General features: G+C 37.6%; 1 protein-coding gene across 4 annotated transcripts in view; it reads right to left on the bottom strand.

Moving 5' to 3' along the window:
- Window positions 1-1,951: 1,951 nt before the first annotated feature.
- Window positions 1,952-16,908, bottom strand: part of G3BP1 (G3BP stress granule assembly factor 1) — a 47,917-nt gene continuing 32,960 nt past the window's right edge. For all 4 annotated transcript variants that reach the window (XM_026008241.2, XM_026008250.2, XM_026008232.2 and 1 more), the window contains exons 7-12: window positions 16,079-16,280; window positions 14,549-14,650; window positions 13,986-14,097; window positions 13,653-13,781; window positions 13,145-13,254; window positions 1,952-9,156 (exon numbers count right to left, since the gene is read on the bottom strand). In XM_026008241.2, the coding sequence (XP_025864026.2) occupies window positions 8,950-9,156; window positions 13,145-13,254; window positions 13,653-13,781; window positions 13,986-14,097; window positions 14,549-14,650; window positions 16,079-16,280 (862 nt within the window). In that variant the 3' untranslated portion in view covers window positions 1,952-8,949. The remainder of the gene's footprint in view (window positions 9,157-13,144; window positions 13,255-13,652; window positions 13,782-13,985; window positions 14,098-14,548; window positions 14,651-16,078; window positions 16,281-16,908) is intronic.

A 16,908-nucleotide genomic window follows, 5' to 3' on the forward strand; every position in this document is an offset into this window, starting at 1 on the left:
ACATGTCTTGAGCTGCTAATGACTTGAAATGTACACAAAGTGAACCACAAAGTGACCAAGACAAAACCCATAACACTTTTAAGCCCTCTAGGTAAGAACAAGACAGCCAAAGGACATCCATGTCTCACTGTGTAGATCAGCATCAAAACTGACCTGTTGGCTAAAATAAAATCACTTTATCTAGACCTGACGAAATTATTGTAATGTAAATAGCATCACATTGGATTAAGAGCAGTTGGTGCATGACTGGAAAGGTGAGTGCTCACTCTGTAAGTGTTCAAGCGTAACAAAAGGGCTTCCAAACCACAATTCTTTGGTTCTCTCAAGATAGGCCATGTCCAGAGACCTCATTCTCAACCCTGACTGCCCCAGGGAACCCACAGGAGATGGAATTACCTTGCAGCCATAATTGTTGTAAACATGTTGGAGCCATACTTGAAAAACAGCCAATAGAGAACATAGGACAAATAGGAATACTAGTGATTTCCAATTCAAAGCCAAGGCAACATCAATGAAAAGGTAGTATTAGACTGATTTACAACATTCCAAAGTAGTTAGAACATGTATCAAGTAAAGGCTCCATCAAAAGGGAAAAGGGTTTATTTACATAATTTACCTAAAGCTTAGTAACCTTTATTTTTCACTTAAGATTCATCCACTAAGATGGGCCAGTTTCTGCCAATAGAGCCAGAGTGTGCACTCTCAAGGGTCTTACCCCAACCTTGCCAAAGCAGATGACTTCTGCCTAACTGGAAGTCATCTCCAAAGGACTTGACCTTAGACTTGCCCCATTTCACACATTTGGATATTTGCACAAGACCTACCCTTTGTCTTAAAAGTTGCCTGAGTTGATGTTCAGACAGAAGAGCAAAACCCATGTTATTTTCCTGTGAGTGATTTTACACTTCCTTTTTTCCAAAAAGGAACCTAAGTTTATGTCATGTAAGGGATAAAAGTGTTAATTTTCAACAGGTCCAGGGAATGTTACCTGGAAACCTCACAATTTGATTCATTAAACTTTAACTACTCAAAAAGTTATTTTAACCCTGAAGAACCAACTGTGTAATTCTTCAGGTCATAATGCCAGCATTGGCTGTGGAGTCAGTCTGTTACAGGTAAAACGACTGCAAAGTCACAATTCCAACTGTGATTCCAATGCTTTTGGGAGGAGATTTTAAAAATATGCCGGCCTGGGCAGTGTGAGTTAAACTACAAAGTGTTTCATCACCCATAATGGAAGAGGTTCAAGATGATTCATACTTCCACATAAGAAACTACAAAAGTCACAATCCCACAGAAAAGCAACTGACAGCTAGCCAAAGTGAAGAGATTTAGAAGGAGCCTGGGGACATCTTAAACAATTAATTGGCCTGGAAAATTGGGTCAGGATTACAAAGCTCCTCATCCTTTCCCAGAAGAAAATATGATAGTACGTCTTTTATATGGAAATTCCTTTGTATATATGTATAAACTTGGTATGGCCTTAATGCTGCAGTTAAGGATTTGTTTGGCTACCACCTTAAGCAGCGTGTTAAGCAATCGCTTCCTTAATGTAACATTTTTACTTCTTACTAGACTCTTAACCTGAAACAACCGATTCCCTTTTTACCCCTTACTCCATTTACCTCCATTTTTGCATGAAGTCATAAAAGTTATGGCAGTTATTTTTTGGCTTATTAAAAAAAATCTATTTCTGCAGTTTGAAAATGTAATGTAAAATTTCTGTGATACATGTATATAAAAATATATTTATTGAACCATCCATATACACATATCCATGCTGATTCCAATGGAAAAAAATTAAAAGTTTTCTGAAATTTTCTCTGTGGTTAACTCATAGTTACTGTTTAACCCGCTTTATATGTAAAAAAAAAACTTTTGAAATACTGTGATTACTTCAGAGAGGAACCTACATTTAATCTGGAAAACATCATTTCACTTAAGACAAGGCTTTATGTTGTTCATTCAAGAAATATTTATTGATAGGTACTATGGGAGATACAAAGATGACTCCGACACAGATCCTGCCCATAAGGAGCTTACAGTCTAGTAGGGGAGATAGAACACATACATGGGATACATGGTCAGAGCTATGTTTCAGTAAGATGAACCTAATATTGTGTATAAGGTAGGCGGGGGATCAGAACAGGTAAAAGAAGCCAAGAGTCCACTGAGATTATCTGAGTGTGGAGGAGATGTGAAAGACTTGAGGTAGCAATGACAGGACTTAGCTTGAGTAAGGAAAAAAGCAGCAGAGGACGCAGACGTGTGGCATGGGTGACAACATGAACTGAGAGAACAATGGGTTCAGTTTGTGAAAAGAAATCAAAGTTGGCACATAAAATTTTCCTGCATAGGAACTAAGTGTCTAGGATAGGCTGGGTGCAGAAAGAAATGGCCTATCACCCAGACCAAGGATGGAAGTACCGCTGAATGACCAGTGACTTCCTCCCTCCTCTGCCCACCCCTTAAAATTTCCCAACAATTCCCTCCACTATGAATCATCGTAGTGCCTACAATTTATTAAGTCCTATCTCTAAGGCATGCCTCACTTGTAAGAATGAAAACAGAAATACATTAATTTATTCAACTCAATGAGTCATCTTTTAAGGACTCTTTTTATGGAAGTCACTGTACCTTCTGGTGAAATACAGGGATAACCCCCCTAGTCCTTTTTCTCTAGGAGCTTATGGTCTAATAAGGTAGTAAAACAGATATAGGTCATTCTAATTGTAGGTTGAAGGGGTAAATTATGGGCTAGGAGAAAGGTATAAAGTGCTCTACGAACACGTATTTTTAAAAAATAAAGGTTGGGACAGAATCTCCAACAGGAAGGACAATGTAAAAGGGAATCAGATAAGAATGAATTTGCCCCCACTTCAAATTCTGGCCAAATTAACCCCAAAAAGGGGGGGGGTTCCACACTCCCATCACAAATCTTTTCTCTTAGGGAAAAGAAAAATGCTCTTGAACTGGGTCTTGAAAAAAGTAATTTTGATGGCAAGAGAGTTGGGGAAGGGGGATATAGATGCAAGTCTATCTTCAGGGAGGAAAGAAGGCACTTGAAGCCACAAAATCAGCAACGCCAGGCTTATTAGAAAAATCCCAAGTAATTTATTATCATGGCTGGAGCATCACCTCCATGAAGAATGGGAGAATCACTGGAAAGGAAGATTAGGACCCTGATACGTACATGGCGCTGCCAGGCACTGAACAGGGTACATGCCTAAGACCAAATTGCTGCCCCTTAGGAGCTTACAGTTATAACAATACAAGGTGGGGAAAAGCACCACAATGTACAGAATGCAAAATGCTGAAGGATTTAGGAGAAAATTACAGCTGAGTTTCAGCTATTAACACATTAGGATACCCAATAGCTTTCTGACAGCTAGTAGTAAACCCATCCCTGAGGGGAGCACAAGGTAATATCCTTAGACAATAGGCCCTGGTAGAACTGGGCATTAAGACAGTTCTAAGAAAATAGAGAAAAATTGGGTATGAAAACCGAGCTATAGTAGCAACTGAATAAGCATATAAAATGTGGCTCCTTCCCTTTTCTCCCCACATCTTGACCTTTAACATCTCTGGCTTCCTACTGTGAACCTAGGGCAGAGTGGTGACTCTGGAGGTGCTCCATGTTACTTCTACAAGCCAATTTGGGACTCTGTGCTAATAATCTATTCTCTGAGCCATCTATCTTTTGAAAAATGAAGGGGATGTTAGTCTTTTCCAGCACTAACTATGATTCGATGAATTCTAGGAGTCTCTCCTGCCTCTTATGGTTAATAATCAGAATGAGAAGAAAAACTTAAAATATTATGATGTTTCTCACTTAGAAATTTTTCCCCATATAAATGACAAGTGATTCTTATCCCATGAGCTAAGTTCCACATCCACCCATTCTTCAAAATCTAACATCTACCTATATAAACTTATTTGTAACATGATGTGTTCTACATAATCTAAGCATACACTGTATCTTTCAAGAAAGCAAGACCTGTTCTTCTCCCCTAAAACTCCCTTATGCCAGCTTTTTGGGATAATGTCTTCATTTAAAAGGGCCAAATCAGTAAATATACTCTTCACAAGAACATTTAAGAATTTAAATCAAATCCAAACAGGTGACATCAAAGCTTGGGGGAGAAAATCAGTAACCAAGGTTGTTAATTACAGCAAGAGTTTAAACTGTTTATATCCAGATTAAACAAGATATAATTGTCTCTCTAATTACTACCAAAAATACAGGCAAACTTCCCATAAGCAGGTTTCTGAAAAATAAATACTTGTTAAATTCAATAGTGAATTTCTGGTAAACATCCCTTAATTTACTTTTTTAAAAGACGAAGACACATTGGATGGCTGTAAGTCCCTTAGGAATCTGTGACACTGGCCATATTCCAAAGTTCTCAAATGAGTACAGATTTCTATAATTGGCCAGGTCACACGGTCTATGGAAGTAACTGTGGTACTGATTTCCAATACGATTTTCCTCTCGTAGGGAACTAAAAAAAACCTACCAGGTTCAAGTGGAAACTGGAGAAGCTGAGTCTGTCCAAGGTTTTTGAAACAAGTCATATAATCAAAAAGTAAACAAGCTTGATTGTAAGCCAATACATAGGTATAATCAAAACCAAAACTGAGTATGGGTTTTTTAAACCACTGCTAATCAGATTTTTACTCATACAGGCCATAATGAGACTGTTTCATGAAATCATGAGCAAAGCAGACTAGTTTTAGCCATTATCCTGAGCTAGCAACGTATCTATTAAGAAGTCATTAAGTTTTATCTCACATGTGCCACTATTTCTCCTGTAATACAGTCTAAGAGTTCACAAGCCTACCTATGGTCCCCAGAACCTCAACATCACAGTAAACAAATACAAATCCCAAAAAGTATTACCTTAAAATAAGAAATATTTACTTATCTACTGCCACATGGTCATTACTTGATCAGCAACTGCCCACACAAAAAGTTGCTAAGTTTCTAACACATTCTTTAAGGTTTCTAAAACATTTGTGGAAGACTCTAATTGTCCACTGCCCATCTGTAGTATATTACACTGTTAGCTAAAACCCCATATTCAAACTAAAGTTGAAGTTGCTTTTCTTTTTTCACAAGGTTCAAAATTGCTGAACCAAAAGGTTAACAATGATCTTGTTTGTATGCAGTTCCTGAAGATTCTTTTAAGTAACACAAAAATAAAACTTCAATAAGTTATCTTTAGATCAGTAGGTTTGACAAATGCAATCATTTACTTAAAAGAAATAAGCCACTCAGCATAAACAATGGACTATAAATTTAAACCTCATAGGAAGATTATTTCCATATAGATTTCAACAAATTGTTTTCTATAAAGTGCCACGTTTCCCACTAAATTATTAAACTCTACAAGGAATTTCAAATAAGGGGATGAAGAAAACTATCAAAGGATGGCAGTTATAAGCACAAAACATAACTGCTACAAACCCACCTGGATTAAGGTATTATAAAAATAGTTACCTTCCACATTCAGATTTCAAGGTTGTCCTACACGTATTTAAAAAAACAGATGGAAAAAAAAAGATGGGAAAAAATAACCTAAGAACAAGTCATTGTTACTGTGTTACTATAGTCTATACAAATCAAAAGGAGCCCTGCAAAATCAATTGTTTCCTTATCTCGTTTACCTTCAAGGAAATGGAGAATAATGCTAACCTTTCTCTGAATGTTACACTCGTATCTGTACTGTAGTAATTTATTATGGCCATGTCCTATTCTTCAGTATGTCACTCGAATGGAAATAGGTAGGCATCAGGGTTCTAGAGAAAAAGCATCAGTTTGGAGGCCAATCAGCGCTCCTTGCTACATGGATGACTTAGAAGCTTAGTCATTTAACTGCTCTGACGCGATTTCTTATTCATCTATTACTTTGGGAAAAAATAGCACCTAATCCACAGGGTTAATTGTGAAAATTAGCTTCTAACCTAAAACCAAAGTGCAGTTCAACTAATACTCTGGGGGTAACCTACCCACCACCCAAAGCCAAATAATGGTTTTTGGATTATCCACTTCACTGCTCCCAGCAAAAGCTCAAAAAGTTGAGAACGTAAGAAAGAAAAAAAAAAGTTGAGAACATAGTAATACACAGGTAAGCCCAACCTCACCACAAAGGAAAACAAATACACTTTTTAAAGGCCCAAGATCTACTGCTTACTTTCAACAGGCCTTCAAAAACTAAGACCATCAAACCAAACTAATCTTACTTAGCTAAAATACTCATGGGTGAAGGGTTTAAAGCTCAGCAGAAAATAACTGTATATTGGGCCATTCTTACAGATGGAATCTTATTTTAAAACCCAAAAAGATTAATGTGATGAGCTGATGCTGCCTATAGAAAATCTTGTCCTAACCTATTTTCATTTTCTACGTGTATGAATATGTAGGTACTAGGTTATCATATTTATTTTATCAGCAATAATGTAAACAATGATACTGGCATTTTTCATAGTGTTAATCATGATGCTAAATCTGACGTATAAAGTCCAATGCTATTTAAAACTCCACAACCATCCCATTCTGATGACTTGAAATTACTAAAGCAATCTTTTGTTTTCTAAGCTTATGCAAAAAGTTACAAGAAGCATCTAACACATTGTTACTTCCTCTCCAAATATTTCTTTAAAAGCATACATGGGTACAAATAAAGTGAGATTATCAATTACCTGCAGTAGATGTTACTATAATTCCTGAAAAGAGATTTCTAGTTGCTAATTCATTTATCTGAGGTTATTCTTCAAAGGACTGAGTCTTCACTCCAGCTGTCCTCATCCACCCCTCCATCCTCCATGCAGCATTATAGGGAATGAGGAATATCCATCTCAGTGGGGTTTGCTTCATTTCTATACAACATTTGGCATTGCTGGCCCCATCCACTAAATGCCAGGCGTGTTGTCTCTTCCCTCCTCCCCAAATCTCATCCATTTCCAAATGTTCTCTAGGATGTAACAACAGCTTGAGCTGAGAATCACTGCATCCAGCTGGTGCCCTTCAACTACTGAATAAGAAAAAATGCCTAGTGAGGTGTATAGATGAGCATTTACTTGTGAAAAATGACTTCTAGGTTATCCTTAATTTATGACCCTACTGTTACTGCAACTGTATTTTTTTTTTTTTTAATAACAACTTCAGCTAAATTTTTTATTTCCACCACAGGCTTAATATAAGCTACAAAAGTACAAGCTGAATTTCTTCCAATTATCACTGGCCTGGGTCAAATAAAGTGGTTACCAAATAGTTATTTAAGCTGACCCAAAAACAGCCCTGTGACCCAGTTATGTAAGTTTCTTTATGAAGGAGATACTGCCAATTTTCAAATATTTCAGGTACTGAGGACCGATAATGTCAAACTTCATTTTAGTTTAAGACTACACCCTTCAGCAAACCTAGGGTTTCCCAGTAACAGCAAAACAAAGATTCCTATTCTACTCATATTCTACCCTCAAACAGTCCTAATGATGAATACTGTTAAGAAAATAAATAAGTTAAATTTGACAACCTTGTTGCCCTTCAATTAGTTTCACAAGTTATCACACAAAGGCTTGCTTCACAAATGTGTAAACAAAACCTTCACCCACCTCACACACAGCACTCAAAAAATTAACATACTATGTAAAACGAATATTAGTCTATATTGCCAGATTAAATTTTCTTCCAGAAATATTTTAATAAAAATTGGCCATTTCCAAGAAACACCCACTGCATGCCCATCAATAAAAGAGAACCATAACAAAATAGAAAATTTACCAAATGGCTATGATTTAAAGAAAAAAACGGGCAGACATTAGAGCACAAAGTCCAATAATAAAGTTATATTCCTTTGTATGGGGCTATGATTAGGATTCTGAACAGATTTTGAAATAAAAATACAAATGCTGGACTATTTAGGTCAAAGGACCTCCATAGAAGCATATCTGTCCTTAAAGGCATTCCAGTTTGAGACTCAATTTTAAGAATAAGGCGTAACAAATGAACAGAAGACATACTAGGTGAAAAGAGGGATTCTTCAATCCCAACATACTCTACACCTGGTAAAACAAATCTAGACTTTGTTTTTTTCCTTTAACTGCCAAGGCTGGAATCAAAGATAAATAGAAGGCACAACAGTTTTGCTCTGGTTTTATGTTATTTGGATTTTGGGGTTTCTTTTTTGTTTTTTGGGCTTTTTGTGTTTTTGTTTTTTTGTTTTTTTTTTTTTACAAATACAAATTAAACATGAAAAAACTCTACTTCAAAAGAAATCTCAATCAGTTGCATTCTAGACATTTAAAACCTATCTCACAATTTAAATGGTAAAAACAGTTAAGTTTGTCATTGTTTGGTGATCACATATCAAAAGAAAAAAAAAAAACTCTACTAATACCTTTTATTCAGTTTAACCATACCAGCAAGAATCAGAACTGTCAATTTTTCCAATGGCAATTTCTACACACCAGAAGGTAGTCATGACTCTCAAAGAACAAACAATTTGGATTTTTCCTGCCTTCAAATGTTTATCAAATCCTGTGTTTCTCACAGGCTTTTGCAACACATAGAAAATAAGAAATATTCCAATGAATGAAACATACCAAATGTCAGTAATAAGCAAGACACATTCCTTTGGGGAAACGGCTGTTAAAAAAAAAAAAAAATCCAGTCTGTATATGCAAAAGTAAAGCAAGGAAATTCAGTCTTTTTCTCTTCTTTAAAAATCTGTTTTTCCTAAAATATCATTCCACAAAATTGGAAGTGAAGGACTAAAAGGTGAGGAGAGGGAAGGGCGGGAGAGGGAGCACACATCATTAACACAAAAAGTAAAATTGTACAAACTTAAGCAGTTTATCATAGACTAGGGTCAAACTCCAGGATACCAAACGCTGGTGTAAGAAATTCACCATTCTGCAGGAGCTGTGTGAAGATCAATGAAGAGCAATTCACTGCCTTGGAGCGATTCCCCTTCCCACTCCAAATCCGGGTTTCTGCACCATGCCTCCACGGGGAGGGCCTCGCATTCCACCACCCAGCCCACCTCGAGGGCCTCCTGGTCCCCGCAGGCGGTTATCTCGACGGTCCCCTTCGCGGGCAGCTCGAGTCTTCTTCTCTTCCACATTCAGGCGGACCTCACCTCTGAACATGATGGGCTGTAGGAATCAAGGTAAGCAGACTTAACAGTGCGCTTATGGGCTACCAATTACCAGAGATAAAACAAAGCTATTATCAAGAACGAGCAACTTAGAAATCAGCTACATTCTCACTTCAGTTCTTATTTCCAAGTTAGAATACATAATTCTCCCGATTAACAAATACATGGAAAGGTGGGAGCTAGATACACAAGCTAGTTCAAAAAAAGGCAATTTAGGGCAGCCCCGGTGGCACAGCGGTTTAGCACCACCTGAAGCCTGGGGTGTGATCCTGGAGATCCGGAATCGAGTCCCATGTCAGGCTCCCTGCATGGAGCCTGCTTCTCCCTCTGCCTGTGTCTCTGCCTCTCTCTCGCTCTCTGAATAAAGAAACAAATAAATCTTTTAAAAAAAAAAAAAGACAATTTACGTTAACATAGCAGCACAACCAACTCTCATTGTACTTGTTATTTTCCCCACAGAATTACATAAATAGAATATATATAATTGCCACCTTCTCCATGGATTTGAAGGCTTAGAATAATCTTCCATCATCATCATCACCTAACGTGGAAAGACCGTGCTGCACAGTATTTATGTAAACTACATATGCATCTCAAAACCATCATTAATTTCATCTAAACAGAACTGGAACAAAATGCTATTTGCCTTAACAAAATTTTGGAAAATACTGAAGACAATAAAGATAACAAAGCTTAGCAAAAGAAAGAAGACACACCCACACTAAGTCTTGGGCCTTCTTTTTAGCCCAATAGATCTGAAGTAGAAACCAAAGGGTTACTGGAGATAGCAACGACTTTAATTTATGCTCCTCACTGGCACACACTGGTTTTCTAAGTGACATATTTTTTAAATAGATATCTAACAGTGCTTACCATGCAGAGAAGTGTTCTGTATATTTCACACTTATCTAATTTAATGTCCACCGCCACCCCTGAGAGCTGTCATTACACCCGAGACCAGCAAACCGAGGGCCAGGAAGTTTATGGAACTAACCCACGGGTAACAAAAGAATAAGCGATGGAAGCAGAATATAAACAAAGGCATCCTGACAGGCAAGTATACGCTTTAAACCACAAAGCTATACTACTGCATGTCAAACACCATGGTCATCTGTCTTACAGAAGCTATTTCTGTACTCATAAAGAATTACTGAAGAGAGTATGGTAGAGGAGCCAACACAGTAAGAAGAGGGAAAGGCAAGCTACTTATGAAATCCCTGAGGACAAAGGGGAGATATGAAAGTACACATGAAGAAACCTGCATGCGGGGAGGGGGGGGGGGGGGGCTCTGTACAATTTTAACTTACATTTAAAATTTTGATTAAATACATATTTGTACTTGTACATTAATAAATACATTAAGACTAAGATATTAAAAATGTTTACAGGGGCGGCCCCAGTGGCTCAGCGGTTTAGGGCCACCTTCGGTCCAGGGCATGATCCTGGAGACCGAGGATCAAGTCCCACGTCAGGCTCCCCACATGGAGCCTGCTTCTCCCTCTGCCTGTGTCTCTGCCTCTCTATCTCTGTGTCTCTCATGAATAAATAAATAAAATCTTTTTTTAAAAAAAATAAATAAAAATCTTTACATAACTTTTTAATATTCACACTATATAAACCTCTTCACACATATTAATTAATATGAAGCCCTGCTCCAGGAAATAATTCTATATACAATGGGAAAAACAAAACCATAGTAAAGTCTAAAAGATAAGGGGAGAGAATTTGAGGGGGGGATGTTTTAATAGGCAGCAACGGAAGACATGTGAGTTATCACAAGGGTAGAAGCAACTTGAATGAGAAAAATGTAACATACAACGCCTTTCTGAGGAAATTTTTTTTTTAATTTTTTTTAATTTTTATTTATTTATGATAGTCACAGAGAGACAGAGAGAGAGGCAGAGACATAGGCGGAGGGAGAAACAGGCTCCATGCACCGGGAGCCTGATGTGGGATTCGATCCCGGGTCTCCAGGATCGCGCCCTGGGCCAAAGGCAAGCGCCAAACCACTGCGCCACCCAGGGATCCCCTCTGAGGAAATTTTATTTCAAATAATTCTTAATGGTTTATCTATGTGCATTAAATGAAAAAAAAAAAAAAAAACCCTCACACCTTGGACAATGAAAAGCCAGTTAGCAGATCTGACCTCTTCTAGACCTCTGTGAATATCCTACCCTCTAAGGATAAATTCAAGCCTGTACCAAAAATGCTGGCCACTGGATCTTTTCTGCATACAGAATGATGGATTTACACATAAATGGGACATTTCCAGGTTCAATATTTTGTGGCTATGCTAAGCCTAGACACTGTTCTCTCATTTCTGTGCTCTTTGCAAGAGAAGCTTCATAAAAAGTGGTTAAATAGTTTGAAAGAATAGAATACACATGTGCAGATTAGGACCACAACATTAAACTTTACAGTATAGCCATCAACAATGTCAAGAACATTAGAGAGTCTATACAACCCATGGGAAATAATGATCTACATTTCTATTACATGGTTAACAAAACGTGTAGCTCTAATCAGCAGACTGAAAGATTAGTTGTTGTCAAGGGCTGCAGAGAAACGGTATGAGGAAGGACTGCTTAATGGACAAAGGGCTTACTTTTGACAAAAATGTTGTGTACTTAGGTGATGGTTGCACAACCTGTATTAAATGCCACTAAATTTTACACTTTAAAATGGTTTAATTTTGGGACACCTGGGTGGCTCAGCACCTTCGGCTCAGGGCGTGATCCCAGGATCTGAGATTTAGTCCCGCATCGGGCTCCCTGCAAGGAGCCTGCTTCTCCCTCTGCCTGTGTCTCTCTCTGCCTCTCTCTCTGTCTCTCACGAATAAATAAATCTTTTAAAAAATAATAAAATAAAATGGTTTAATTTTGTATTATGTGAAGTTCACCTTCATTTTTTTTAAAGTGAGAGTTTTTTTTTTAACTCCCATAGTCACCTCAGTGAATTAGTAATATTATTACACTTTTGTTATTCTCTACTACTACAAGACATGATCTTTTCTTAAAGATATGGGGAGGTGCGCCTGGGTGGCTCAGTTGGGTAAGCATCTGCCTTCAGCTCAGGTCATGGTCCTGCTGTCCTGGGATCGAGCCCCAGGTCAGGCTCCCTGCTCAGATCAGAGCTTGCTTCTCCCCCCATTCCTCATCCTGCTTATGCTCTCTCAAATAAATAAAATCTTAAAAAAAAGAAAAAGATACAGGGAAAGGGAAGGGTTCCTTATGAACTACACAATAGTAAGATTCTGATTCTACAAAATCCCTCTATTATTAGAAAGCACTGGTAAGAAGAGTTCTGTTAATAAAAGTGGTTCTAGGTAGAGTGACTCCAAACCTAGACAACTTATAGAATAAAAGGAGAAGCTCCTCATAGTTAGACCCAGATAACAGTCCTATATCAAAACTGCCCAGGGGAAACTGACTCAGCTAGAAGTACATTGTATTTCATCTCCTAAACCAGAGGCCTCACCAAGAAAAGAAATCTGCATAAATTTCGGGATCCCTGGGTGGCGCAGCGGTTTGGCGCCTGTCTTTGGCCCAGGGCGCGATCCTGGAGACCCGGGATCGAATCCCACATCAGGCTCCCGGCGCATGGAGCCTGCTTCTCCCTCTGCCTGTGTCTCTGCCTCTCTCTCTTTCTCTCTGTATGACTATCATAAATAAATAAAATAAAATAAAAATTAAAAAAAATAAATAAATAGAAATCTGCATAAATTTCGGTGCATTGGTAACTATTAGTTATTTCAATCTCTTCATTCAAGGTCTTCAAAATTAAGTTAGACAGAAGTTTTGTTACTTTAAACTCCCAGGCAAGTCTTTTCACAATGGCCAATCACCATGGAATGAATATATTACCCAAACACACTGGAGTGAATACTACTTTACTTATAAGACAGTTTTAGGATGAATACATTCCAAGATCCAAGATAGTCTTTAAAAAAAAAAAAAAAAAAAAAAAAAAGATCAAAAACTGCTTACCCTGTTGCTAAGGACCTTTTGAACAGGCTCAGAATCATCAAACACAACAAAACCAAAATTGGGTAATTTCCCGCCACTGTTAATGCGTAGCTCCACCACATTCCCATAACCTGTAAGTGAAACACAGACTCTCAACTTATGAGAACATTCCCTTTAAATATCATACATACACTATCCAATGATAACCACTAGTCACATGTGGATACAGACCACTGGAAGTGTACCAATTCCAAAACAAGAAATGCCTTAAGGGTAATAAACACTGGACTTAAAGGACTTAGTATGGAAAAACATAAAATAACTTATTTTTCCATGTTGAAATGATATTTTAGATACATTGCATTAAATAAAATATTAAAATTAAATCCTCATTTCTATGTTTTAAAATGTGACCACTAAAAACAGAAATGAAATGTAGCCACTAAAAACTTATAATTACATGTGGCTCATCTATTTCTATTAGACAGCATTACATTAGATGAATCTAGTGTTTAACTCCATAACCTACTTTGAAAAAAATCTTTAAGCTCCGATTTGTCCACTTCATGTGGTAGATTGCCAATAAAAAGTTGGTGACTATCAGGGTGTCTCACAATTCTTCGGGGCTCAACGTCACCTTGCTCACCAGCCTCACGGACTTAAGAAACAAAAACAGCAATGAAAGATAAAGACAATTTTCAGTGACTATATCATTTAATAAATTTTTTCTCCACCCCTAAAACCAGGTAATTTCATCACCTCCACAATTTTTTTTTAAGTAGAAAATATCAACCACCCCTAAGACACAAGCTCTCACCTAAAACTCCCCCAAACTAGGTAAGTCACCCTTCTGAGCTCTTACTTGGTCTGGGTCCCCTCTGGGGAGGAATATTTATCCGCTGTTCTCGCACTCTTTGATCCCTCTGAGGCCTCTGTGGTGGAATCTGAGATTCAGGTTTAGATTCCGGGCGAGGCTGAAAAATTTATAAGTCAACTGCGTAAAAACAAAGCAAGCTTACTTTTAAAAGTTTCTTCGCTAACAGTAAGGTTTAAGAGAGAAAATGAAAGAGGCACCTGGGTGGCTCAGTCAGCTGAGCATCCAACTCTTGGTTTCTGCTCAGGTCATGATGTCAGGGTCCTGGGATTGAGGCCTGTCATACTCCGTGCTCAGAGCAGAGTCAGCTTGTCCCTCTCCCTCCCCAACCCTACACACCCGCCCCAGCTCAGTGCAAGATTGCACTCCTTCTCTCTCTCTTTCTCAGACAAATAAATGACAATTCTCTCACAAATTATTTAAAATAAAAAAAAAAAAAAACACCTTGGACTCTGCTCTGTGTACCAGCTCCCACATTCTCTAAACCTGTGTGAAACCAAATTACATGAAATACAAGCAAATATGCCTAATACACAAACTTAGAAACTCACCTGTGAAGCTGGTACTTTAACAACATGAGGTGGTATCCCAGTAACTGGAACAGCTCCACTGGGTGGAAGGTTCTTACTGGTCACAGATGCCCAAGAAAATGTCTAAGGGAACAACAACATTAGTGGCTTGACCATATCAAAACAATATAAAAGCTCTTAGTTATTAGATTTCTCATACATATGAACCACATTTTCAGATAGGATAGAGTTTCTAAGTACCTCGAGATTCCTTTTCTCCTCCTACTTAGAAATTTAGTACTAAAATTCCCTTACTCATCAAGTACCAGCAAAATATGAAAAGTTTAATAAAATTCTCTCCTCCAAAACCAGATATTCCTCCTATGATTCCTCCAACTGATGTGTAAACATCAACCCAATTACATCAACTTTAGAACTACTCTGAACACCTTTTCAATCTATGCACATCAAATTTACCAAATCTTGCTACTTACTGCATAAAGATCTTCACTGCCACAACCTTAATCCCAGGTGTCAGTTTTCTCTCCAGGACTACAATAGCCACCTAACTAGTCATTCCTTCCTAATCCAGCCAACCTACTTTTCTACCAGCAAGCAAAGTCATTTCACATTTCTCATTCCTACTCACCTAATCACTGCCAGAGACAGACCAAAAACTGTTTTACCAATAGTTCCCATACTTAGAACAATGCCTAGCACAGAAGCACTTGAATTAATTGTTAGATAAATGATGTAAGAATCCTGACTACATAAATAAAGCATTAAAACATATTCCCTCACGGAGCATCAAACGTAAAGGTTCCGGGAATTCAGTTAACATGAGCCTAATGAGACTCAGGAATAACTGAAAAGCTTCAAACTTTTGAAATCATGTATTCTAATTAGAAGAGTAGCTATTATTTCAGTAGTTTCTCCTTCTACTTTAAGGTTATCCTCAATTAGATTTCAGAAAAAAAGGAAAGTCTGCTATGCCACAGTATTTTTCAAAAAGATATATTATCACTTGTTGGTTATAACAAGCATGTCATAATTTGAAATAAAATATTTTTAGGGATCCCTGGGTGGCGCAGTGGTTTAGCGCCTTTGGCCCAGAGCACGATCCTGGAGACGCAGGGTCGAATCCCACATTGGGCTCCCGGTGCAGGGAGCCTGCTTCTCCCTCTGCCTGTGTCTCTGCCTCTCTCTCTCTGTGTGTGACTATCATAAATAAAAATTAAATAAATGAAAATAGCTATTCTATTTAAAAAAAAATATGTATATATATATATTTTTTTAAAATGAGGGCTTATTGATACGGTAATAAAATAGCACCTGAAATTTCTGGTCTTTTAAAAAAAAAAAAAAGAGTATTAAAGTTTCCTTAGGAGGGGAGGGGAGTTACTTTTATAAAATATGCATCTTACTTCTTAATCTGAGGTATGGCTCAGTATGTAAGAAATTTCCCTGAACTGAAAAACATACCTAGAAAAGTCAACGAAACACTAATAAAGGAAGAGGTATTTTTTAAAATAAATCAGAAATAGAATAAGAATAAAAAGACACATTGCATACCCTCAAGTCTTCCTGTACTGTCTGAGCTATGTCCGTAGGTGCTGGAGAAGAACTCTTCTGAGTATCCTCAGGAGCAGTTTCTTCCAATACTGGCTCAGACTTTTCCTCTTGGATCTCAGACACAGGTTCTTGCTCTGGTTCTGGTTCAGGATCAGGTTCTGGTTCAGCAACAGGTTCCTCTAAATGTTCTTCCAAGTCATTGCTTGCACAAGAAAATTTAAGAAATATCATTATGCCTCAAATGATTTAGCAAGAAAATCCAAAGTTTTTATTTACTACAGAGATCTGAACCAAAAAAATAGCTCCCTTTCTCCAAAAAAAGATCTAGGAGTTCCATATCTGCATATTAAATAAAACAAGACTTTTTGGAAGAGCACTCAATGAGCAAATCTTACTGCAATCAGATTTGCTAAAGTCTGATAAGTAAACACATCAAAACAGATCAAAGATGAACCAAATCATGATTTTCTGTCACAATCCCAAAAACTCACAATTTACCTACCACACATACCAAAAGACAGGTTGTGGGGAAGGGGAAGAGAGGTTACTCAATGGGTATAGTTTTAGTTTTGTAAGATGAAAACTTCTAGAGATCTGTTGCACAACTACGTGCATAGAGTTAAACATTACTACACAGTGCACTTAAATTTCATATGATGCAGTTTTTACCATCAAAAAAGCCTCTCAAAGAAATCACCCAAATAATTTAGAAGAAAAAAATAGTTGCGATTCAGAACACTAGCTCTTAAAACTTCCACACGAATCACAATATTTGTTAACACGGCAGGTGTTTTCCCCCCTGAAATCCAATTTGGCTCATGTCTGTGGTG

The sequence above is a fragment of the Vulpes vulpes genome, chromosome 4 (assembly GCF_048418805.1).
Source record: "Vulpes vulpes isolate BD-2025 chromosome 4, VulVul3, whole genome shotgun sequence".
Lineage (NCBI taxonomy): Eukaryota > Metazoa > Chordata > Mammalia > Carnivora > Canidae > Vulpes > Vulpes vulpes.